We start from the raw sequence: 27,077 nt of genomic DNA, 5'->3' as shown, positions 1-27,077 counted from the left end.
GTCCGGTGCCACGTGGGCGTTTATTCAAAACAATCTGGCTGGTCCCCTTTTGAAGAAACTGCAAAAACCAGGAGGCCCTAGACGAGCCAGACGTCAAAGTGGTCATACAAGGATCGCAAAAAAAACCTTGTACAATGGAAAGTCTTTGACAAATTGTAAACAATGATCAGAGCCTGGTTGAGGGGGATCCGGGGTAAAGAAATCCTGTGAACATTGTGTTGAGGGCTGTCCACAATGAATGACTGTTTAAAAGAAAAGCGAAGGGAAATGAATGAGAGCAAAACCTAACACCCCGTAAGCATTGTGTCGACAAGAGTGAACCCGGCTGAGGGATGTCCACAGTGAACATTTGTTTAAAAAGACATTGAGACTCTTGAATGTTGCAGATATCTTAAACAAAAGGCAGTAGTGAACCCGACCGAGGGAGGCCAACATTGCAAAAGGATCGGAGCAGGGTTGAGGGGATCCACGGGTGAAGGGAAATCGCACAACAGGAAGATTAAAGAAAGGAACATTTGTTTTGTTGTTTATAGCCCATCGGCCCTATGAGGCAAGAGACTTGGTGTAAAAGAGACTTGGCCACAGAAGGCCCTGACATTTTGGAAATGAACTGAGCTTGTGCTGGAGAAGACCAGGAGTGTACTGTGCTTGAGAGTCCCACCTTGTCCCGTGCTAAAAATGTATGGAAGGGAGACCCCAGTTATACCATCCTGATTTATCAATTTGTGAACACTTCTTTCTTTTCTAGTGAACATTATCCCACACTCTTTTGTAACTTAGCGGTAAGGATTGGCAATAGGTTTTTTAGTATAGGCCCTTTTTATTTGACAAGACGCCACTAGGACTGCTTTATTATTATTTGATGGTCGTAGCTCACCCATTTATACAGTTTAATAAACACCCTTGAACTGTGATTACTTGAGTCTATCTTTACTGTTGCCACCATGAGTTCCTTACAGCACACAGCGTCCTCAGTGACATCATTACTTGCAGTCGAAACTCGCAAGACTGGTTGATGAGGCCCTATGCATGGGCCTGCTCCATAGGCGATGCCAGGCTATGATTGGCTCTTGTCTCTTCTAACGTGGGGTCAGCTGGGGTCGTCTCTCCGTGGACTGACGGTCAGGCTTTTCACATGTTGCCGTTTCAGGACTACTATTGTACAATAATACTACTACATCATTATAGTATGCACCTGGGAAACTTGGGGACTGGCACAGGGGGAGGAAAACGGTTGCATTTCTGGGCATCCGGATCAACAAGTTGTAGATGCACGTTGTGTGCCTGGAAGGTGCCTTTTATCCTACATAGCACAAGATGGATCAGGAATTGTGCCTCTATAATTGGTACTTCTTGTGGCACTAGAACCTTGGGTGCCACCAATGTGTGCAGTATTATTGAGCATACGTAGCAACTACTATTTGTTATTCGTCTACCCATCACACTAATGTCAGAATACCAACTATTTGAGTGCTCGGGGTGATGGATATCTTCAACCGCATCCAGGCCTAGGCCATGGTATGCATCATACTTGAGCCTACGTGCTTGTCTTTTCATCCTATCATGGCACTATATACACCTCCTTGGTGATATACTCCTGCTAACAGTGGTGCTACTACTACTATTTGTGCCACACAAAAGGCTTTTGATAGTGGGAAGTAATATTTCAAACATTTTACTCGCACATACGGTCATACAGGTGCTGGGGTTACTTGCTTGGGCCATATTATATGTGTATATAGTTATGTTCGGTTATATTGAGAGGTGTACTTTTGTTCGGGGCCCCCCCTCTTTTAGATTGCAAGGACCCATGGAACCTGGGATTGTTCCACTTGCGCACAAAGCTCCTTACATACACTAGCTCAACCGGCAATAGTGGTTGGGCAGGTGTTGTGTCTGCAATTTAATCTGTAGTGTTTTTAGTTTCGTCTGGGAGAGGTGGTACAATTTGTTGTGAAACGAATTTGATTGCATGTGTTAAGTTCGTCAAATACTTTTCGAACTCCTCGCCCAGAGCAGTTGCAGCTCTATGGGCATCTGATGCCCTCCTCACAGGGGAGATGGGCTTGTGCATGCACCTGCCCATCCCTATCTCGTGTGGTTAGAGGTGGCAGTTCTACACTACTACAATGATAGATCAAGCTCCATTGCATCTCTCGCCCACTTCCGCATAATCAACATGGAGCTCGCGGAACGGCCCAATAGTGTGTCGCAAGGTACCTCGTAACATGCGGAGTGTCATTCCAGTGCTAAACACTTGGCATGTAGTGCATTGTACGACCATAGTTGAGAGGTGTTCTTGGAGTTTTGGAACGAACCAGTCCTCTTGTATGTCTACTGCAATGTGTTATTTCGAGCTGTGAGAGGGGTAGTGTAGATGTTCAAAGGCTGTGTGTAGTAGTTCCATGGGCATTACTGCCTTTCCTGTGCACTGTTGTCTCCATAAGAGATCAGTTGGTGGTTGTACGCACGCACGCTTGTGCTAAATGCTTTCTCTTCCTACAGTGCTCTACCTTGGAGCTCTACTATTTGTGCCATGGGCAGTGCAGTGTATGGGTCCCTTTCTGGTCATGTGGGAATGGCGGTACCAACATATTCAGCAAATGTGGGTACTGGGAGGTATGCTGTTGCTTTGGCTGCCACATATGCCGCCGCACCTGCATTTCCCAAAGAGATTTTGTCAGTGTTATTAGTATGGGCCATGCATTTGACGACCGCCACTACAGATGGCTATGTAAGTGCAGAAATCAGGGCACTTACTAGCCCTGCATGTTGCACAGGTGATCCGTCTGCTCGTTGGAAGCCCCTTCTTTTCCAGCATACACCGTTGTAGTGACGTATGCCGAGTCAAAGTAGATGGTCACATGACAACCCACATGACAATACATCATATCTTACTGTAGGGCTTGGATTCTGGACTACACAGCATACACAAGGCCAGTCTTACAGGGCCTCAAGGAAGCAAAAAAAAAGGCAGCCATAAGCTAGACTGGACAGCAGACATGGTGTGAAGTTTCAATGCCCTGAACAAATTGATTTACACAGCTCCAGTGGGCCATAGTTCTGCTGTCCTCACTTTCCACATGTCTAGCACTACCCCCATCCCACCTCTCCTGAGTCCCATTCCCTCAAATCGCCACTTGATCCTCTGAACCCATCTCATCCTCGCTGCTGTCCTCCTTCCCACTGTGGCCCAGAGAATTGCAGGTTTCTGTCCCACTGTCCCCCTTCAGCCCACATCGCAGCTCTTTTGACATTTGTAATGCTAGGGGCATTTCCTCCCTCTTCCATCTGGGCAGGCGTCAATCCCAATGCCACCCCAGCTACTTTGGCAAATGTATTCTGTATCAGTTTCACTTCCTCTGCCCGTCATCTCTCGCATTTCTTTCTCTCGCTCTTTTATTCTCCTACAGTGATGTACTATAATGCTCTGAATTTCGGGCCACCCTTTCGCCTCGATCCAAGCTATTTTATCGAGCGCCTTTTGCACTTCCTTTGGCAAGCCTTGATTTACAATAAACTTGAAAAAGGGTACTGACTGGTCCCAGGCGTTACCCATTTCCACCCTTCACATCTCTTGCACCTTAAGAATAAATTGCGCAGTGTCTTCATCATCACCCATTGTACTTTGCATGACAGACTGTAAATCTGGGAACGCTCGCCGCAGCGCACCCCCAAACATTTGCTCCGATCTTAATGAATGATGCTCCATCGTGAGCGTTGTTACTCAGTGTTACTCCCGGGAATCCTGCCTTTACCCACACATCGGCCGCTTGATCCCCAATAAACTTTTAATGTCTCCTATTGCTAAGGTTACTCACATTGTGTGTTTTTCGAAGCAGTATATCCATTTCCCCACTCCTGCCGTGAGTGCCTTAAGTAGATTGTTCTTGTCGATCTAAGCACACGGTACGTAGTGTGGTCTCCCTTCCATTCTCTTGCTTATTATTGGAGACTATTTGTTTCACTTTTCAGACCTAACTCATTTTGGCTTTTTTAGGTTGTATGCTAAAATGTATAACTTACCTGGTCCTGCTGCCTCGTCTTCTGATAATGCTTAAATATAGGGCTGAGTGGCTGTGAGATCTCTATCTGCTACTCTTCAACCATGTTCTGGCCTCGATTTGTTTCAGATTACTTTTCTGTTATATTTATTATTACATGTTTCTTCCTTGTATACTTTCTTATCTTTATTTTCTGATTTGATGTATGTATTTCTCGTTTCTTTTTATTTTTGTAGGGAATTTGACCTTCATGTCATTAACGGATACACTGTGTGGATGTATTTAAGTGGCGTCATTCTGGCGATGTTTCATTGGGGCTGAGGCCCTGATCTACTGATGTCTGATCAATTGCTAAATTGAACTTTTTGTCCATATGTCTGAAAATGTGTGTATAGTAAGTTTAGTATTTGAAGGGGGAGGTAGGTGCTTAATTTCCTAAACAAAAGGAAGGGTGCTATTGTCCTACTCCAGGAAACTCACTTAAAACAGGATAAAATAGAGTATATTCTGAATAATGTATTCGTGAAAGAATATTCCATTGCTTTTACCAGTAATTCGAGAGGGGTGACTATTTTGTTTAGGAAAAGCTTAAAATTCTCTGTGGAAAGAGCAGACATTGATTCTGAGGGTAGATTTGTGGCTGTTAAAGTATTAGTCGAGAACAGCAGTCTAGTAATTATTAACATCTATGCCCCAAATATTGCACAATCCGATTTCTTCAGAAAATTGGAAGACATCTTGACGAACATGGGGGATGGTGCAATATTAATAGTTGGGACTTCAATAACTTCCTGGATAAATCAGAACTCTCATGCTCTTATGCAGGGGAGAGGGCCAGATAGAGTCTCTTGCAACTTATGTAGTCTTGGGACTTACACAATATATGGCTTGAATTTAATCCAGATAAGATACAGTATTGTTTTTAGTTCACAGAGATCCCTATAGTGCTGTAAAGGTATCGGATATGGGGGATATTGTGATTTCCAATCAGGTTTGTGTGTTCCTGGAACTGGATGCAATAGGTAATGGAGACTCAACACTCACTTATTGCTTGATGAGGATTTTGTTAAACAAATCAGCACAGAAATTTCACTTTTCCTCAGAGATAACGCTGGCTCGGTTGATAGTTTGTCTACCATCTGGGATGCACAGAAGGCTTACTTGCGTGGTAAAGTATATAGTTATTACTTGTATTAAATAAAAAAGATAGCTGAAGCAGACTATGTGCATCTAGAGTCTAATTACAAGCTTTCCACGGATGGCCATACTGCTTCCCTTTCTGATGTTACCCCATCGGCTATGCTATGGGCTAGATGCTCATTGGATAGCATAATTCATGCTAATGCAGAGAGATATTTTATATGAGACGGGCATTCTGGGAACGCAGAGAAAAATCTGGTGCATTGCTGACTAAAAGACTGAGGGGTAGAGAGCGAGGAAGGCAGGTACTGCCCATACTGAAAGGTAATGGGCAGTTTCTTAGAAAGAAAAAAAAAGGATGTGTGGTGCATTCCGGAAATGTTATAGGTAATGATGAGTATATAGGTGACGATGAGATGTAATACCTTGACCAAATCCCTAAATTAACTGATGGTAATAAACTTTGTCTGGAAAGCAAGATTACAGCGCAGGAAATTATAGACGTTATGGGGCTATTAGCACCTGGTAAATTAACTGGACCGGATGGGTTTCCAATTGAGTTTTATGTAACATTCAGTTCCTTTCTTGCACCCTTTACAGTTAAACTTTTTAAAGCAAGATTGTCCAACCTATGGCCCGCGGGCCACAAAGCAGCCATCCAAGCCATTTTATGTGGCCCACGAGGCTGAAAAGTAAAGAAAAAAAAAGAAAAAGTGCCTGCATGCGAACTGGAACTTCCTCTGATGACCCCATTGATGGGGTCATCAGCGGAAGTTATAGTCCTCATCAATAACACAGTTAATTTAACCAGGTCGTGGCTGAGGACTGAAACGCCACAACCTGGTTAATTTATTTATGCAATGTTTGTTGGAAACAGGTATCCGACAAACATTTCATAAATAAACTGGGTCATGGCGTTCCAGTCGTCAGGCAATAAAAAACTGAAGATAACCATCAAAAGATAATATTCATTTTTGACAAATTGCAACCCAAGATCAGCTACAGGAGTACTTCCACTTCTTTTTTGAATTATCTTATTATAAAACAGACAGGCCTCCATTAGTTTGATACGCATTTCAAAAATGTAAAGCGACAGGACATGCTTTCTTTGCTGTTTCTGTTCTTCCAAACATGCAACTAAATGTATCCTATGAGTTGATTTTTCATCTTTTTTTTCTCAAAACAATCTACAGTTCTGAATGTCACCACAAAAGTAATGTATTTTTTTATAATACCACTTTATTCATGAGACAAGGTAGCATTTGTGCCGCAAGATATTAAACATAAGAAATTGCCACGTCTCTCATGCTGAACATCATGACTGCTGTTATGATATGGCATTTAATTGTGCCTATACACGTGTGTTTCAAGGCGATGACGAGACAAGGGAGGGGAACAAGGGATGACGGACAATGATCCTACTAGGCCAGGTGTCATTCAGATTGCGCAAGTGCAAGGGAGGTGGCAAGGACAGTGCAGTGCAGGGGAATAAATAATAATTAGCCAGTGAAGTACCGGTTACAGCAGAAGGTCAGCAGAGAGGCGGAGAAAAAGCAGAAGCAAAGAGAAAAGTTTTGAGGTGCTTTCGAAACCGGATATGGTTCTCCTCAAGTTTAAGGGAGGCTGTTCCAGAGGTAGGCCCCAGCTGAAGAAAGATCTACCACCAACTCGTTGCTTGGAGAAGCGACTGGAGTTGGAGTGGATGAGCAAAGACCTCGAGAAGGAAGATATTTGGGAAGAGAGAGTCAAAGGTATTGAGGCCCAAAGCCCCAGAAGACCTTGTGGACGATGCATAGGGTTTTGAACTTAATCTTTGCAGTCCCTGGAAGCCAGTGCAGAGATTTCAGTCCTGGAGAGATACGATCCCTGGGCTTGAGACTGTAGTGAAACACAAAATTGCAAATTTGCCAATCAGGGCTTTAGATGACAGCATTAGCCGCTGAAAGCCAATAGTTTATTCAAAGCATGTGCAAAAATGCTGACAGTAGTCTGTTGTAGCACCTCCGTTCTGCAGTAGTGAGCTACAAGGAATATGCAGGCCTAGTAGGAGTGGTAGATCACATTATGCATTGTAGATAGACAGGCAGGGCGAAGGCCCCAGTTCTGTAGCTAATAGAAATTATTGGAGTGTTTGGAACATTATGGCACCTATATAGCGCTTATATAGGCAATCTTAAGCGCTATGAACACTAAGCTATGAGTGCATGCCTTTTAGAGCTTGCTCACATGGGGTTAATTCATCTCGGCTTCTCTTAGAATATTCTGCCTTTCTAACTGTAGCCCTGCATGGCTTCGTAAACAAATCCTCTTTCTCTGGGAAGGCACTGATAAGACATTCCTGAGCTTTCGCGCAGATGGGCTCCAAGCAGGGAGGGGCACAGAAAGGAACACAGTGGAAATTCAGAGTTGGGTTTTTCCATGAGCAAGCCTATATTTTGCACAGGGAAAGTTCTGGAACTGTGCGTCATGGACTGACAACACGAGATTATAAAAATGCATGCCCACATGACTCAGGTGGGAGATTGATCTGTGGACTTGGTTCGAGCAAAATCGAGTGTCCGGAACCTGCTGCTCTGTCGGCACCCTGCAGCGCTGTCCTCTGAGCAGGGCTTGCTACAGCTAGCTTATGAGGGCCAGGGTCTCCCAGTGCTGATGGAAGGGGCGTAAGACTGTGTTTCTCTGTTTCTCCAAGTTCTATGTTTCTCTATATTTTTAAGTGTCGTGCTTTGTAATCTTCTCTAACTTGAATCCGAAGATGTTGCTGAAATTCACTGTTTCTAATAAATGCTAAAAACTTTTTGAAGGTGTCATTTGTCACTAGCATGAGTTCACTGCTCGGCACAATAGAACCTGTATTTTGCTCTGAAGGGCTGGTCCCGAGGAAGATTTTCCCCATTTCAAGACAGAGACCAAGGACAAGTCTCGCAGTCCTGTTCTGGAAAAGTTGCAGAGGGCGGACAGTAGAAGCAGGCAGATTTAGAAAGAGGCTGTTGCAATAGTCCAGCCTAGAGAGAACCTGAGCTCTGGAGACTGTGAGCTTCCGGGGGAAGGAGAGGAAAGAAAGAATACCTCAGAGGAGGTGCAGCTGGTAGTGCGACTTCTTAGAGACGTCGGAGATGTGGGGAGAGGAGAGTGTGGAGTTGAAGATGACCCCAAGGTTTTTAGCCTTACAGGTGGGAGCAGGCAGAGGACCAAGAGAGGCCGCCCAAAGGAGGGAACAGGTGTGCCAATGAGTTGAATCTCGGTCTTACTGGCATTAAGGCAGAGGTCATTGGCGGCACACCTCTCCTGGATAGCAGACAGTCAGAGATGAGGGAAGGAGAAGGCTGGGGGTAGCCTGAAAATTAGCTGGGCGTCAGCCGCATAGCACTGAAAGTTGGGGCAGAGAGGTGTGAAATGGTGGGCAAGGAGTGCCAGGTATTGGTTGAACAGCCAGGGAGAGGTTAGACCCCTGGGGGACACCACGGGTAGAGAAAAAAAGATAAGGAGATGAAGTACCCAAGTTGGACCTGGGAGGGTATGTCGGAGAGGAAAGAGGTCAGCCATGCCAGAGGCTGACCAGTGACACCCAGGTTATCATGGAGACGGTTGAGCAGGATGGCATGGTGAGATCAAGCAGGAGGAGGATGCCAATGCATGCCCACGTGCTGTATGCACCATTTCAACTCTATATTTGAAAAAGAATTCTGGGGGGAACCCCCCTAGATCCTTATAGCTCCCTCAACCCCACTATTTCTGAACTTTTTCAGCTGTAAAATGCACCATTTCAACCCCATCTTTGGAAAAAAATTCTTGGGGGGTTGGGGGGTTTGACCCCCACAAACCCAACCTAGATTCTTTATAGCTCCCTCACTACACTCGGTCGCCCCGACTATTTCGGAAAAATAACACATACACACTGAAAGAAATCAAAAGCAACTAACCTTTGATCACTGGCCATGACACCAAAAGCTATCTTTGGGGCTGCATGGCTATCACTGCTTGTGATTGTCTCGGAAGGATAGCTCAGGGGCAACACGCTCACAGAACACCACAGGTTCGACACCTGGGTCTGTGCTTAGAAACCTCTGGGTATTAAGCACGTTATAAATAACCTATCATATGATATTCTGTCAACAGTCACACAATATCGCTTTTTAAATATACTGCTTTGGGTGAGGTTGTTGATTTTTGGCTCGTGGGCACACTGGGTGACAAAAAGTTAATGCTTTGGCCCCACATTCAAAAAGGTTGGACAAGCCAGCTTTAAAAAGATCCCCGAATCTGAACGAGTAGTTAATACCATGAAGACTGAGTGTGGTAATATCTGTGATCCCTAAGCCTGGTAAGAATCAATTTGCCGTAATTATAGAACCACTTCTCTTTTGAATGCAGGTGTCAAAAATGTATGCAGTACTTTCAGCCAAAATGCATGCAGTAAGGATTAACCCCCTGCTTCCAAAATTAATCCACCAAAATCAAACAGGCTTCATCATTGGTAGGCAGAGTTACGATAATGTATGGGAATTACTGGATGTTATAGATTTAAAGAGTAACACAATGGACCCCTACGTTGCAACCAGCCTAGATGAGGAAAAAGCAGTCTCGACAGGGTTCGCTGGGGTTTTTCTCTGCCAAGTATTAATAAGAGTAATGATGCAGAGGCTATAGAGTACTAGTAAATGGTTGTTTATCGGATTGTTTTCCAATCCATCGGGGTACAAGGCAGGGTTGTCCCTTAATCCCTCTATTATGTTGTCTTTTTATAGAGCCTCTGGCTATCTCAATCAGGGAAATGATGGCATAAAGGGTATCTGGAGGGGAAACCGTCTCTTTATGCGGACGACCTTTCGGTTGTACTTTATTCCTGAGGCTTCATTCAAGGAATTCATTTTGGCTCGGACTAGATTTGGTCACGTGTTGGATTATAAAATCAAGCTCTTTGGAGGGAGCACAGTGTGCATGGTTTGTTACACATAGGAGTGGGATATTCTGTTGAAGCACTGCCACACAATTAGGTCTACACAGTATCTGTGTGGTTTTTATTGCATTGTTGCTGTATGCACTTCGTGGTCATTCCGGGGAAAAAAGCTGTTGCTGTAAGCACATAGCACTACTAAACCAATGGTTAGAACGTTGATTAAAAGAACCCCAGGTCTTTGTCCTGTAGGTCAACTAGCAATTGTATTTTAGGTGTCAGTTATATGGGTATGAATAGTCAGCACGGTTTTAAATTGTAACATCAAAGAAATGCGATTGCTACCTTTTATCAAGTGGTGTTACTATTGCTCTTGTGGGGGATTACAGAACAGGTTGCATTGATAAGAAACCAGTTCTAGAAAAATAAACGTAGTGCCCTTGTAGAATACCCAGTCTATATTTTAGCCATAATCCAGGCACCAGAGAGAGATTACACTTTGCACCAAAAGTAGCGTGTCGTTGCTGTGATCTTTACATCACAGGTTCAAATCCTGACCCGATTGACGCAATCACTCTCCTGGGGTCGATAAAGGGAGTACCAATTTCGATTGGGTAATGTGTATAAACGTTCTATGTAGAACACTTTGGATAAGATGCTATATAAATAAGTTCAGTCTTGATTTGCAGGACCATTCTTCCTGTTTGTGGGTGAGGCGCATAGCTAGGATAGCCAAGACAGTATAGCAGACGGGTACAACACGAATTGGAACACAGTTCAGTCGAGTGCAGAAACGGCACATCAGGCTCACATCCCAGCTTCACCTCTCAAAGTGTAGCATCCTTGGCATGTTAACCAAAATAACATTTTTTTAGAAGCCTTGACCTTTTTGTACCAACTAATATCCTTCATCCATTATACTTCTGTGTTCCAACAATGAAGCAAATATCGTGATAAGCTTCTAGGCGCTTGCAGTAACTCGCACTAACCTACTGAACTACCGTGAGTATATTGGAGCTTATTTGAAGCGTGAAGGAAAATGATGAAATAAGCCAGGCCTCTCGAACTGGGTGAGCCCACATGCGTGTAAGGGGTTAACTGCGAAGGCCCTTCATGAAGACAAACATCTAGCCTTTGCAAGAAGCTCTAAGCAGCCCTTGGGAGCCAGGCACAGCTTTGCTAGGCTTCGCTCTGCGAGTCAGGTGCACCGATAACACAGAAGTGCCAGACCTTCCCCCAAAACATGCATGAAGCCTGGGAGCCAAGACTGGCCGTTTCCAGTTGTGTAACCTTCCAGGCGAAAACATGTTTACTGCCCGGAAGGATGAGCCCAGAAGCTTCTCAAAGAGCTGGCACGTCATAGTGATTGACGTGCAGCCCCATAAGAGAACTATACCTGGGCCAGTAAGGGAGGCACTCATCCTGGGTTGTTTGGTGAAACGCACGCACAAAGAGGAACAGCGCCTGGACGACCAGCCGTGCACTATCTGGTCCGAAACTCCTAGCATCACATCCCCGCTTTGGTGTAGGACTGTGGGGGCCTTGTCCAGTCCTCCCCTCCACTCTCGAGGAGTGCCGGGCACCTGTAGCGGCGAGCATCCCGGGTGTGATCTGACCTGATCTACATTTTCTAGGAGCACATTATAAATAATCGCATATTCATCTTTTATTTCCAATTATTATAAATTGCTACTTAGTTCTCATTAGACATTATAGAAATAAATGCAAGCATCATATATTCTGTGTGATTGTGTTTCTTCCAGACGGAGTTCATTATGCTTCATATAAATTTACTTGTGTGGGAAGGTGATTGTAGCACCAAGGGCTGGCCCCAAGGGAGGGTGCGGGATTCCCCTTTTCACTACAGCAATCCACCAATGCCATTTGTAAATAACAGGCTTTTAGTCCTAGTGGATCTGATGCATTTCAGACAAATTTACTTTTTCAAGGAGAAAAAAAATATATTGCAAAACTATGAATACATCATTTGACATAGTATTAATACCAAGGCGCATTTGGCCAGTTCCCACCTTTTGCCAACCATCCATCTAAATGATTAACTACTGAAGCCAAGCAATTACTAACACGTAATGTTGAAATCCATTGATTTGGATATTTACTGAGAAGGTGGTTGCAAAGGTATTTGCAGTTATGGAGGACATGAATCACATTTTAATAGAGCAATTGTGAACAAGAACAGAGAAAGCGAGAAGGTTATAGAATGAAACCCAAGCGGAAAGATAATCAGGTGCAAGACCATGAAAACACAAAATTGAATGAGCTGCGACTAAAGCAGCAGCCAAGAGTAGAGCAAGAAGAGAACGTCACGACTAAGAAAGAGTAGACAATAGAAGCATTGAAAACAGATTCAGGGGTGCAAGACAGGTAAGCAGAATAGCAAAAAGCACAGTAGAAGTCCAGAGAAAGAAGGCAGACAGTAAGTTTCGTGGCATCAAGAAGGTGTCAGATTTCTGAATACCGTGCTAGCAACAGGCACATGAAGATGGGGAAATGTGATGCTTAAAGGAGTCCCAGATGGGAAGCAGAAATGGGGGGTGGGGAGACAAAATAAATGGAGGCAGAAAGATAAATGGCAGAGCTAGCCAAGGAGGCACAATTAATGTTAAGGATATTTGTACCGCACACCATCGCGCCATATTAGCCCCCATGGCAGATCTAAAAGATAGGTGGGTAGTCTAGGGTACATTAGTAGGGCAACATTGAGATAAAGAGCAAGGGAGCTGCGATGTGCTGTTGGCAGCTTCAGTTCGAACACTGCTCGATGAGCGTGTTGATGTGGTATCCGGTCGTTGTCACGTGCTGCTGTTGCAGTGAAGTGCGTGCAAGAGTTGTATATAAGCGGTATTGTTGTATTTGGTTCGGGTTTTAGAGTTGTATGAAGAGGGGTGAGGTTTTGGTGGTGTTAGCGGGAAAGAAAAATACCTTAGTTTTGGCAGCATTTAGTGCAAGAAAATTAGCCAAAATCCAAAAATTGATAGCCAATAGACATGCGGACAGTCTCAGGAGTAAAGGTTAAAAACAGCCACAAGCATCATCAGCATAAAAGATTGACCATAGGGGAAATAACTTCAGCCAGTAGGGAGGTATAAAGGAGCAAGAACTGAGCCTTGAGACACAGTGGACAAGCAGCAGAGTGTTAGATGATGCCTAAACCCAGGAAACAGAAAATGTCATTCGGGACAGGTATGACCTGAACCAATAAAGGACAGAACCAGTAAAACGAGGCCAGTAATAGAGGGTGATCAACAGTTCAGATAAGTGTTTAGAATATCATTCCAATTCCGCATAAATAATTCAGTACTGAAAGCAGGGAATAGAATTAGATACAAGACTTGAGAATAAACATTAAAGATAAGCAAGAAATCAGCAGATGTTTAAGATTGGACTGATCGAAACAGGATGGCAAGGTGGATATCAAATAAATATTGGAAGTGCAATAACATGAGATTCGACTATAGGAATAAGCACTGAGAGAATAGGAACAGAGGGAGAAGCAGCTGGGTGAGTCCGAGTCAACTAAAGAGAAGTCTCGTGATTGGAGTGAAAGAAATAGACGCAGTAGGAAACAAAGTAAAAGAAACGTGTTCGCTGCAACGAGGAAGACATGGCAACAAGGTATGCACTTCCTAGAGCATGTGATGCATCCATTTATCTGGAAACTAAATGCCCAGGACTCCAAACCCTGGTGGACGACAAGATCAGGCCCAATATGCTCTGATCAGGCAATGCTCAGATATGGTGTAATTTCACAAATTAAACAGCATGGCAGTACCCAACCACTCGCTGCAACAAAATCCCAGGCGCCGGAAAAATGGGCCCATTAGCACCAGCATTGAAAATGGGCAGCATCCAACATGACCAGTTCCAGCAAGTGACACCAATTGACTGTCAACCAGTTATTAACACTCAAACCTCCACTGCATGGAATGCCAGAAACAGTAGCAACAACACTGCCTGGGATGGCAGTGTTGGACCCGAACGGCACACTAAGGTGCAATTAGCAATTGTAGGGATGACCTGCAATCGCTAAGCACAGTAAATGTTTGGCATCAGGCAACTCAAACACGGACACTGTCAAGCAGGGAAAAGACATGCACTAAAGCTTGGTAACCCGAACAAGAGTGAGCATGTCTGAAAACCAAAGCTCAGAACCTCTACACATCTCATACACAAGCCCACCAGAGTAGCTACAGCTCCGCTCCTAGTCAAATTGGCCAGGCTGCACATTGATCTCACAACCACTGCAACACACCTAGCACTAGAAGGCAGCTACACCACATAAACTGCCCTGGCTACACACATACCAAGTATATGCCACCCTACACCCCCACTCTGCTAGACTATGGTCCCCAAGGGCATTCACCCCACAGCACCAATGGTAAAAAGGCACAATAAGGTGCACCGATCATAGTCAGCTATGACCTGTCAAGAGCCAGGGTGAACAGAATACAGCTCAACATCTCCCCTAGCAACTAGCTAACGCTAATAGATCAAGGAACGATGGGCTGCATCTAGCATTGTAGATCAGTGACTGCAAATTGTGACAGACGAAAATGCTGACTCCTTTACACAACATCCCCCATACTATATGCGGATGTAAGGAATCTAAAAAAAAAACTCTCCTGAAGTCAAAAATGTGATACAATTCCCTTATGGACTAGTAGCTTGAACTATTTCAAGCATGAACAGAAAAACGTCCCAAACTTGGATTAACTACTTGCACTGGGAAGCTGATATTGCTAACCACCATGCAAAGAATGTCTGCCTTAAAAGTCTACAATGCACATGTTTCTTGCCATTAACCTACAACTCACAGCACCAACTTGAAATCACCACTAACTGCACCCCTCCTCCCCAAGATTGCTGAAAAGTAGCTACTGCCCACCCGACACATGGTTAGATTAATAAATGTTACCATGGGATACTCAGAACAACTAGTTCCTTACAAGAATTTGATGGAGCTAAAACAGCTCCTCAGCAAATCACCCAGTAAGTGGGCACTACCCCTGTGGAACAAGGAGCTCTCATAACGATTCAACTGCAAGCTTAATACATGTGTGGGGCCAAATTTTCTATGGAGTAGCTCCCAGCAAACACTGATCTGTGACAAGTCACATGACACCGGGTGCCCAAGCCCAGATTGATTGGGTACATGCGACACCCAGGAGCTTTCAGCCCCTGCCCAGTGACTTAAACCCTAACAATCCTATAGTCACAGCAAACCCAACACGCAGCACCCAGTTTTCCAGAAGGTACCAACATAGCAAAATCTCAACCAAAAAAAAAAAAAAAAAATCACTCTAGCCCGAGCGTTGCGTGGTACCATTAGCATGAGTTTCGTCATTGTGACTACTATGCAGATTACGACATTTGAGAAACGATTCGCCACCGAGTGTAAACGAACACAACGTTACGGCCCTAAAAGTTTGCAGACAACATATCAAATGCAATACACAGCAGCCGAGGTCAGTTCAGATTTCGCTTCAAGGGAATTTGTCATAGCGTTTCCAACAGAGAGCAAACTGCTAGTGGAGACGCTTCAATTCGGCCTTTTCTGTCATCATTCCCCAGCGTACTGTTTTGCATTGCATTTGAGACGTATTACACAATTAGAAAGCCTGGTGGGATAGCTTCATGGCTGATGTGGTGGGTCTACAAATCTAGACCTTGTGACCCTACAGAACAGTTACTAGCGAGCTATAACTACTCATGCCACTTCCGACGACTGCAGGAAATTGATCTCAACATAATACTCGTTCACTATGCATAATGGGAAGGCACAAAATGGGTTGCTGTGCCAACACACCATGGTGGTATCGTAAGCGCACAAAATGTTCTATCGGGTCCCACCATTACTGTAGCAGAAGCCTTTTAATTTACCGGGGCAATTGCTTGTGTCCAGATTCCACCCCATACTTTTTGGCTTTGCGCAGTGGTGAAGATGCATAGAGAATAGCTGTGTGCAGGGCTGGAAATACAGTGCTCCTTTAACCAAATAACACACTCCATTTCTACCTTACTACTAACGCTGCACCACATGGCCACGTCTACACCCCCCGCCCCATGTCCAAGTAGCATAACACCGCTCGCCAACTGATTTAGCGATTTAGAACAAATGATACACATTAAAGTAAAAAAACGTTTATTCGTTATGTACAGCTACCTCAATAAGGCAAAGTCAGCAGAACTATTTACATACCAAATACACAGTATTCGCTTCAAATTAAGTAACCAAATGCAACAATAGTTCGTCCAAGTTTAAGAGTACGACCCCAAGTGACTCCCTGCAGCTTATGAAGCCTGTAAAAACAGAAGTCATGCCTTTATGAGAGGGATCCACATGTTGCAGAGTTAGCAACAAGTAAAAAAAATAATAAAATAAGGCAGTTAAACGACACATTAGTAACCCAAAACTGGTATTAAACATGTTAAAATGCCCTGCACAAATATCATGAAACCGTCCCATATTAAAACAGTGACAAAAGTGCATGGTCCTTTGGCTCAGTAAGAACAAAACAAGGCAGTGTCCCAGCAATAAATAAGTGGCTTGCAAATTGGTCACTTTAAAGTTCTGAAAGTTTGATCTTTAACTGGTCTCGCTCGAATTGGAGTCCTCTGCATGTGCAACACTGTCCACATGTGGCATCTCTTCCGAGTCACTGTATTCTGCAGTGTCGTCACAACTAGCATCAAACTCAAGATTCTTCAGTGCCTCAATACTGTCAGGTGCTTGCCCCGTCAACCTCTGCAAAAACAATGAGCCCGTTAAAATATGCTAGTGCAAAAAGATGTAATTTAACGTACAAGAGTACTCAAGGCTACATTAAGGTGTGACCTGGGTAATTTGGAGCTGGAAGTAGGCCTTTTGGCACAGGAGGGTGTAAAGAGGTTTCAGCCGACCGGCACAATACAACATCACAAGCTAAGAACCAAGGAGGGAAAAATCTCAGATCCATATATTGCACTACACAGCACAGCCATATCACGGCAGCTTGTGTAGACTCTGCACAGTAGCAGAACTGTATGCAAAAGCTGTTTCTCAAATCCCCTTCAGGGCCAGAGGATCTGAAGACCATGCAAGTGCTTAATATTCACTCCCATTAATAAATTAAGCCGTGAATAGCCATTACAGGCTGCCTATATTGCCAGCACGCGAGTTTCCACATTACCTGAATCATATTTGCCATGAATTGCACATGCTCTGCTAGTTCTGCCAGTTCATCGTTCTCTTCTTTTAAACGGGCTATTTCACCATCTTTCAGTTCAATTTCTTTGTGTAACTGCAAAAAGAAAGTAGTTGTATAACAAGGAAGGTCCAAACATCACGATACCAGCCATACAGAGCTATTGAGGTTCACTGTAGCAGCACTAATAAAATACGTGACCTTCTAAAGATGCAAGCAGTCCACTAAAAAGTAACTTGCGCAAGATTAACAGCCAATTAGGGTATCCCCAGAGGAAATATACTAGCTGGACATTGCACTAACAACGGTAGTTCTATCTGTCGTTGCTGCCCCAAGGGCAGGGTTAAGATTCATACAACTAGTCGACACTGGCAGGCAAGAAGACTGCCCCACGGTTTGAGGGGGGGTAACATGTAGTAGGCCTCTTTGTAGAACACTTGGCATAAGCAAAAACATACTACCCTCCAATAACCACCCACCTAGCTATTGGTCTGTCTGCCACTGACCACGATTGCAGTGCCCAGCCCACAGGCGCATTACTATTCGCCCTCACCTTTTCATTCTCTTGAAGGACTTCGTAAAGGGCTTTTCTCCTTTCCTCCGCTATTTCTTTCCAGTACTGAACTGGTGGAGTTTCTGAAAAAACATGAAATGTCACTACTTGATCTGCAAGGATGTGGTGGCTTAAAATACAACAATGTTAAACAGACGCCCTTTATAAGCATTGAAGGTTCCTTTTCACAAAAGGATTAGTTATTGGCTGCTTTGTAGTCACTTGAAGCGCCACATTTTTTTACTCTGAGCGCGAGAATACATACCTTTAACCATAAGGCTGTAAGCTTCTTGGGACACCCCATCAAGATTCTCGTTGTGTTCTTGGTGAATAGCTATTTCAACTTTGGATTTTTTTGACGAAAATTGATCATTCCAAAGTTTCCTTTTGGTAGAATGCTTACTCTACAAAGTAAAAACCAAATAGCGTTAAAGGCCCATCAAACGGTTCGAAAATGCAAGTAATGCTTTTGACACCTAGTATTTGGCAAACGGTTCTACTTCCGCCAGAAAGGAACTAGTTACATGTAGGATTCCAATTTAATGGCGAGCACCCCGTTTAGTTTTATGTGAGGTCATTTAGTGTATTCAGCTCATATTGACTATATTAACTATATGCGAGTACACACCTCGTTCTGCCTACCAACAAGGCATCCAGAAGCAGAAGGCTGTATTGGCTGAAGAGTTCGTCTTTGGGCTGTAGTAACATTTCCGTTGGCTGTAAAAAAGTTCTGTGAAAGAAAAGTATTCCATTAAGTTTATAATTATGTAAACAACCAATCCTAGCAAGCTAAACTGCTGTATGCAAAGAACGCGCGCAACACTATTCTGCTTTCTATCCCATGCGGGTAGTGAAACCACAAAAGGTAGATAAACAGTGGAAATCAATACCAGCATGAGAAAGTTACTGATAGGTAACCTTTCCCACGGTAATGTTTTACTACCGATTATAATCTCTTATTTGCCCTAGAGGACAAATGCGCAACTGTGGGAACCATCGCTTCTGGCAACTCTCAAGTTATGGATTATGTCAAACTATGGCATCTACGCAGACGTAGCAATCTAGCCTTCACGATAATCATTCAGCGACAACGTCTTTCCCGCTTTGCCCCAAACACACTACTACTCGGTCAATAATGAAATCACTTATTTGGCCTAATTTTGAATTAGCACCAGAACAGTAAAATGACACGAAAACCAAGCATGCATATTATTTGATTTAATATTGGCACTTAAGGATGTAGAAAATAAAAAATAAACCCAGTTTTCCAATATCACCCAGCATGATCAGTGCGACTGGTAGGTAAGTCGTACTATTACACACAAAGTGCAGATCCAGTCTCAGCAGACTAGAGACCGTGATGCTAGGCTGCAAATGAGTCCACAGACGTGCTTACCTTAATATTTGCTGATGCAGGCTTCATTGTCGCTGCTTTCTTAGCATTCATGGTATGTCTGCAATCAAAACAATTTGTCGTCAAGTTGTGCCACAAGCAAAAATACCACAGTGCATCTAATAGTTACAAAACTGAATAGGGCACAAAGCTACTGAGAGGTTTCTTTAAGAGGCCATTTATAGGCACTGCATCTCACTGAGTAGTTGTAATGCATTTGGTTGTGCTGCACTGCATTGAACTCCCGAGTCCATGCGCAGTCGAGTCCCTGCATGGACACTTCTGACAGCAGGACAAGGACTACCATCGACTGAAACGCTGCAACTAGGCACACTGGCCACAACAAGACTACGTGTATTATTTCTACCTAGAGCGAGTTCGCCTTGTCACAAGGTTACACCAACATATTGTGTCAGTTCTACACAAGAGTCAACATCCCGCTGCCATATACAAACATCCTGTTTCAGCTTGAACGCCAGTACCATTTACACGAAGATTGCCTCAGGTCCCCCACGACAACTTGATCAATAGCAGTGGACTCCTCTACCCTCCCCCGCTCCACCAAAACCAGTTTAGCTCGACACAATGCACCAAGTGCTCCGAAACCCTTCCCATAACACACGGCAACCCCCACTTTAGAAGTCTACCTACTGCCCATGAAGCATGCCCCATCCAAGATATGGGCGCGGACCAACTTAGTCCAAAACGCATGACCATCTCCCAGCTTGTTTAAAAAAAAAAAAAAGTAAAGGACAGATGTTACGCACGGACACATAAGCCAGCAAAAAAGCGACCCCCCTCCAACAGCACATTGCAAGCCTAAAAAAATGGCCACTACTGGGCGGTATACCGTGGGTTCGTTCTTCCTGCGGGATCCAGTAAAAGGGCAACAACCTTATTCCAGTTAACGCCTTCAGTAAAACAATGTCCAGCAGGGGCGCCACAAGCCCTGCTCTTTGGCGGGCCTCACCTGCACAACTCAATGGACTCCCGCCCGCCAAGTCCACACTCAAACGGCGGAGGTATGGCGTCGTGACAGTCTGTGCATATGTGCACTGCTGCCACTATCCCGCGGCACCCAAAGGGACCCTCTTGGCCCCACACAGGGACACGTAAACTGTACTACCTAGCAGGCGGGAAGCCGGGGTGCCTCCTGGGACTGCATGTCTGGGGAGCTGGGGGGAATCACCGAAGCATATGTCTGAAGAGTCCGTCGGAAGCCCCTTTAAACACGATAAAACATTCTGAAGACACATCAGGAGGGAACGGGTGGGGGGTAATTTTCAGGGGGTTCGAACGAAAAGGCGGGATGGCGGCGGCGTGTTTCGTGGAGCGCGGGACAGAGACCGGGGAGTTGTAGCCAGGGGAGTTGTAGCCAGGTCGTGAAACATAGCGAGCCATACAATCCCCCAAAGAGGGAGAGGATTGTGGCGGGAAGTGGTAGAATATATGCACACTGACTTGCATTGGGATCAGGGGAAATTTGAATTGGGCGGGAAGAGGTGACATTTTGTGATACATTTAAAAAAAAACAAATCGGGAAATACACTCCAAATTAGTGAGCTCTGGCGTGTATCGAGGAGGGGCAGGTGGGATAAAGACGGGGCAGGGTTGACAAAACCGAGCGGTGCGCGAGAAGAGTAAAAAGTCGCGGGAAGGGGCGCAGGCACAAATCAAGTCGTGGAGGGGGGGTGCAGCGAGAAGCGCCAGGAAGCGGGGGGATGCGCGAGAACAAGTAAAGCCAGGGATATACAAACGGGTAAGCGGCGGGAGAGAAATGTAGGCTGCGTAACGCCGCACAGGGACCGGATGGGATGGCTTCGTGGCCTGCCGCCTTTAGAGGAATCATACATACCAATCCAGTTGGCCGCAGTGTGACGCTCCTCAACCAGAAGTGTTCTGTCGTTCGCGCGCTGTGCGCAGCTTTTAAAAAGGGGATGTCGCTGTCCCTCCCGTTAAGAACCGCCCACTAGTGACGTTGCTTCCTGGCAGCGCCCCTCCCAAATCTCGCAGCCATAGCCACAGGGCTGCCCTAGTGCCCATAGTCTACATGCTACCTATTGATATGTACGTTTTCTTTAAGGGGGGATTGGAGGGATGGAGGTGTACGAGTACGCAGACGTTCGGCGCTTAAACTGATCCACACATTAATAAGATTCACTTAAAAGAAAGCTTTGCATTACAGTTTGGCTGGTGACCTCTTTTGTTAATTTTAGCTAATGCTGAAGCAAATGTCGATCTCTACCAAAGAGTGTCGCTTGAAAACTGTAAAAACACGACTATTTGAAATCAGATTCGCCTTCATGTGTGGACAAATCGAATTGTTGCTTTAGGACCTCTTTATGTCAACTATAGTGATCCAGGTACCAGCAATCTTCATTACACCAAGACCTACTCTTCCTCGTCGTAGTACTCGCGAGGTCCTGACTCCTGACCTCCATTTCAAGCATTCATGCAATTTTTTTAGCATGACATATGTTGTGACTGGCTCGTGGACTCACGGGCCAGCCAAACATTTGCTGGGGACCCCCAACAGGGACCCAGATTGCTGTGGTCAGACAGACTTGGACTGTTGCAGGGATAATGTTATAGTGTGAGCTGGAATTGTGAGCTAGAATTCCTACCGTAGGATTCTACATGGAGCGGGTGCTAGTTTTCTTGTTTACCTGTGGTGGGGGTTCTAAGTTCCAGGAGAAAGTTGAGGTTGATGGATGAGTCCTGCTGGGCTCAGGGTTATGCTGACAATAAATCTTCTGTCAACTTCCACGAGAGTCCCTCTTTATTACGGATAACTCTGATTGCCGTGATCACATGGCTGGACATCGGTTGCCGGGGGCTCCTGGGCTCGCAACTTGGCTGTGGTCACACACCATGACAGTGTCCTGGGGCTCCCAGGTTACACATCCTGACCTGAGAGCACACAGATCAGTGGTGGCTGCAGTACCATGGTCACACAGCGTCATTCTGCAGGCCAGGGTAGCAGGGCCATGATCACACAGCATCAGCATGCAGGCCCTATAATGAGATACAACGACAGAAGTGCCATTTATGGAGTCTGCCACCGTTTTGGCGCAGATATAATAGTGAACATTAGCTTGCATCACATTTAGATAGAATCACAAATATTAGCTTGCATCACACTTAGATGGAATTGTGAATATTAGCCTACGTCACATTTAGATAGAATTGTGAATATTAGCTTGCGTCACATTTAGATAGAATAGTGAATATTAGCTTGCTTCATATTTGGATAAAATTGTGAATTTAGCTCGTGTGACATCCAGACAGGATTGAAAATATTAGCCACTGCCACATTTAGATAGAATGGTGAATATAAGCTTGCATCACATTTACATAGAATTGCGAATATTAGCTCGCATCACAGCTAGACAGGATTGTGAATATTAGCCATTTCCACATTTAGATGGAATAGTGAATAGTAGCCAGTGCCACATTTAGAAAGAATTGCAATTATTAGCTTCCGTCACACCTAGACAGGTTCGTGAATATTAGCCTGTGCCACATTTAGATAGAAATGTGGAGATATGCACATGCCACATCTAGAAAGAATTTGGAAATGAGCATGCATCACATCTAGATAGCGATGCCACTAACCAACCCACCAAAAATCTCACCCTTCTGCATGCACCTCTCAAACTCTAACTGAACACAACCACACCTCTAAAGCACACTGAACCGAACAAACTTCACTACACCGCAACAACAAAACAAATCACGAACACTGTTAACCGAACTGAAGCTGCCAACAGCACATCACTGCTCCCTTGCACTTTTTCCACTCGGTCCTACTAACTCACCCCAGCAGCTTTCCTATTCAGATCCGCCACAGGACCACTTCGGTGGTGATAGTGCGTGGTACAAATGTCCTTTAACATTAACGTGCCGGCTGAGGCTCCTTATTGACAGTCAGTCATGACACATATTATTATAGGCACAACACCACACTCCTCCTTTTCCATAACAGACAACATATATGGAAATCAAATAGAATCAACAGTCACAAACAGCACCACTTAGTCTACTTGGGAACTTTGGGGTAAAATAATAACCACATGCATTTGGACTCAGTCAGTTACAAACATTAAAAAATACATGGACTACTCTTTACAAACTTTTGCGGGTGACGGTCGGAGTTAGTGGATTGCTGGTGGCATATTGGCAGTTATAAGACATTATAAGATTAGTTTTACTCAGCGGGGAGAAGAGAAACTTAAACCAACGGACGACACCATTGTCAGTTATTGGAACCATATTGAGCATGCTGACAATCTGCAGGTTGAATTTCACACACACTAAATTACTGGTACCACTTTAAGCACATGAATGACATGCAGGCTCACATCATCAAAAATACATATTTACTGAGTCCTCTTTGAGCATTAGTGGGGCACCCGGAAGCCCCACTAATGGAACCCCACCCAGGACCCCCATAAAGGTTTTTACTTTTGACAACATTTCTTACTTTGTAAGCTGTCTGCTGTAGGAGCTACTACCTGTGTCTCTCTGAGCTCAGTTTGTCCTTTTTTCTCTGGGTTTTCAGGGCTCTGTTGTATTTTGTTGTGTATCCACTGCAGAAGTCCCACTGGTATCCTTAATCTTTACACTCCCCATTGGGAGAGTGTTTTTCTTTAGTTCCTGCTTCCCTGACCAGTCTGGAAGTATTAAAAGGGAGGTGACCAGCAAGTCAAAAGCTGGTAAGGATTGTTCGTGACAAGACTTATACATCATGCCCAAAGTATCCCACTACAGGGTAGTATTCGTTTTTTGTTTATTCCCCAAAGTGTTTCAGTCCTGGAATTTAAATAAAATATTCATGTTTTTCAATTATTGTTTGGTTTATATGGTCTGATCTGTGATTCCGAATTTCGGGGGCCCCCTCTCTCCCCAACCCATTGCCGGTCACCACTTTAACTTGAATTTTGTTTCCGCTGACACACTCTCTGTTCACTACTTCAGTCCTGTTCACGCCCTTTTCCCCTTCCCCTAAAGAAAAGACTGGCCTTTATTATAAGGAAGGGCTGGCAATTTCCTGGTGGTTTGGGGGAACTGCCCTTAAACTGTATCCCTCAAGTGAAGAAACTACTACTTTGTTAACCCTGACATAGAAATTCAACCACTCACCACCCACACGTTAGGACATGGCTAGTTTTCCTCTGTGATACCAGCTCTTTTTCCGGAGACTTTTGTAGCTGCAACGATGCTCAAAGGTCGATGCTTCTTCATCTTCCACTGCCCCGTCCTTTTCTTGAGCAGTCCATGTTGACAATGTACGGCTGCTGGAGGGACTTTTGCCAAAAGTATATAGGTCTGCTAAGATCCATCTTTACTTTTGGTTTGGCTCTACTTGTGCAAGCCATGGGTTTGCAGAGACAGTGCCTGAGGTTGTAAAGGAGCCACCAGGGGTAGCAGTTAATACCCCTTGGTAACCACCCCAAATGCCATTCATGCTGTGCTGACCCACTTTTAAAAACCTGATTAGAGATCCAGACCGACCCTCTAATATGTCCCTCAATGTTCTTCTGCACAATGAACTAGAACAAGTTAAGCCCTATTAAATCCCCTTTCATCTGTAGTTCATTTAATATTATAAGCAAAGAATGGCAGATCCTACAATTTGCAAATATTTCTCCAGGTACCAAACACACTAACGCCAACCTACCTCTTCTGTTGCACAGCATCAAATAACCTCTCCATGACATCACACATTATTTCGAACGCTCAAGCCACCAACCCTAGCCATAGGTTTAACCTCACACAGGACAGCCCAGCCTCATGCATATCGTCTGCCTGTATCCTATTGCTAAAACTACTGGACAGCCTTGGGACTATCTCTGCTCTTTATGAATGCAGTTTATGCTATGTTTCAGACTGTGGTACACCAAAAACCCATTTAGGTGGAGTAATCTATTACCAAATCAGCACTTTATCTAATAAATAACACAACAAGACCAAGCCAACATCTTTTAGGCACTGCCACATTATAGTTACGTATGTGAGGCGCAGGGAGATAGCTTTGTGATTTTCCAATGAAGAGAGCGGGTCAGGCAGGTGTGTTAGAACTGGAACGCAAGATTATTTTCTTCCCATGACAATTTCCTCTCTCCATGAGCAGTGGAACGGTGCATTGGAAGCTGTCATGTCTTCGGGTAGTTCCTACGGCCATGTCCCGACACCCAGTCCAGTGACCTACCCCTCCCATTCACCTGTCTCCCGGGGCTCACGCAGGCAACCCAGTTTGGCTCGCGCGCTAGCCAAACAAACGCCATACACCCTACAGTCACGATTGCGGCCGTTTCTCCATTGGCAGTTGCCATGGAGATTAGGCCACCGCTCGAGCAGTAACACACTCGCTCGTACTGTTGTGGCCCGATCACGTGACCCGAGGAAACGGTCACGTGCCCCGGTTTCGCGGTCATGTGACTCCGGTTAACATCATGTGACCAGGAAGTGGACGATATTTAAGCAGTGCAGTGCCGGTATCCTACGCTTCACAGCTGGTTTACCAGGAGTACTCTGTTTGGCTTTCTTACCTTTATTGCTTACCTGGCTTCATTGGACTTGGCTTTTGTTTACTGGACTTCTTGTGGATCACGCTTGGATTTGGCTGCATCGGCTTTCCTGCTCATCACGGCTCCTGACCCCGGACTGAACTACGGACTTCCTCTGGATCACGTTCTTGCTTATCCCTTTGGTTCGGACGGCTCTTCCTGGCTTCAGACCTTCTTCTGCAACGGATCTCTTTTGGGCCTCCCTGATTGCACCTCTGCACGGGTAATCTCACTCTCCAGTTGGTGGCTGCCATCTGATTACCTGGGGCCCATCTACAATACACTCTCCAGGTGGAGACTGGCGAGGAACATCTAGACCTATCCCGCAGGGTGGGTCCTTTGCCTACGTGAGTCCCGGAACCATCCTCCCGTTCAGGTTCTCCATCCCTTTCATCAGATCCCCGGTAATACTCTGATTGTCTTCGAATTATTGTATGTAGTGTCCTGACTGCTTGGTATCTAACCATTGCCTTTTTTCACAGCTGCCTTGGGGTTCCTAGTACTTCGGTTCCGGCTTCGGATTATCTCCACCTGTGGCCTCAAAGGTTGCACAGGGAGTGATTTAGTGATTCTCCCTGTGCGGCACTTGGGGACAGAGGTCTTCTATATCTTCACGACTCTCAACACAAGACAGACTGTGAAGCCTTGTCGTGCAAGATATGGAGGGTGCCGCCGAAGACCCCCTGGCCGCTGTCATCCAAGCAATCACGTTACTACAAGCCGATATGGTGGCTGCTAATACCGCGGTCCATCAGCGTCTTGACCTGTTACAGAGCACCCAACACCCCTTACCCGTGGACCCGAAGCTCGGAGACGCCCCTCCAGCACCGATACCCCTTGTCCACCCAATCCCGGCTCCTGTTCCGGTGGTTTTGCCTTCTCCCTTTCCTTTGGCTGCCCCAGAAAAGTTCCATGGGGACCCGAGAAGGTTTAGGACTTTCCTTAACCAGTGTAAATTGCACTTCTTGTGTCGACCCCTTGTTTTTCCGGATCCTACCACCAAGGCGGCATTCACTCTCTCTCACCTAGCCGGCACGGCTGCTGCTTGGGCAAACCCGCTGTTAGAAACCAACCATCCTGCCCTCTATGATTTCGATCAGCTAGTATTGGAAATGTCCCGAGTGTTCGACACCAGGTATAAAGCTCAATCCCATGATCTAGAACTGCTGGACCTGTCCCAGGGGAAGGGCTCTCTTATTGAGTACATCACAAGATTTAACCAACTGGCAGCAGAGACCTCCTGGCCTGAAAGTAAGAGATCGGTTGTATTCTATAGAGGGCTAAGCAGCCCTATGAAAGACGCCTTGGCTATGGTA

At 45.0% G+C, this 27,077-nt stretch overlaps 1 protein-coding gene and 1 non-coding gene across 2 annotated transcripts; both read right to left on the bottom strand.

Annotated features, from left to right (window-relative positions):
* Positions 1–15,521: 15,521 nt before the first annotated feature.
* Positions 15,522–15,634, bottom strand: LOC138481879 (small nucleolar RNA SNORD89). Its single transcript, XR_011274470.1, has one exon. It is a non-coding gene; the product is annotated as a small nucleolar RNA SNORD89 (small nucleolar RNA).
* Positions 15,635–16,400: 766 nt separating this feature from the next.
* GMNN (geminin DNA replication inhibitor) lies at positions 16,401–21,152 on the bottom strand. The gene is made up of 7 exons (XM_069613628.1): positions 21,048–21,152; positions 19,196–19,253; positions 18,428–18,529; positions 18,065–18,203; positions 17,800–17,882; positions 17,232–17,342; positions 16,401–16,807 (listed from the first exon to the last, which is right to left on the bottom strand). Exons 2-7 carry the CDS (start codon positions 19,244–19,246, stop codon positions 16,649–16,651), a joined length of 645 nt encoding a protein of 214 aa, XP_069469729.1. The 5' UTR covers positions 19,247–19,253; positions 21,048–21,152; the 3' UTR covers positions 16,401–16,648.
* Positions 21,153–27,077: the final 5,925 nt, after the last annotated feature.

This window comes from Ambystoma mexicanum, chromosome 5p, assembly GCF_040938575.1.
Source record: "Ambystoma mexicanum isolate Mex_15411 chromosome 5p, UKY_AmexF1_1, whole genome shotgun sequence".
Taxonomy (NCBI): domain Eukaryota; kingdom Metazoa; phylum Chordata; class Amphibia; order Caudata; family Ambystomatidae; genus Ambystoma; species Ambystoma mexicanum.
Note: the sequence above shows the minus strand (reverse complement) of the source record. Positions and strands in the feature narration are given on the sequence as shown.

What these genes read in the sequence shown, in the direction of transcription:
- GMNN (XM_069613628.1), bottom strand. Translation starts at nt 19,246, where the DNA reads ATGAATGCTAAGAAAGCAGCGACAATGAAGCCTGCATCAGCAAATATT. An exon ending in TTACAGCCTTATGGTTAAAG is followed by an intron (nt 17,883 to 18,064) that starts GTATGTATTCTC and finishes ATGTTTTTTCAG; the next exon opens with AAACTCCACCAGTTCAGTAC. An exon ending in TCATGGCAAATATGATTCAG is followed by an intron (nt 16,808 to 17,231) that starts GTAATGTGGAAA and finishes TTGTTTTTGCAG; the next exon opens with AGGTTGACGGGGCAAGCACC.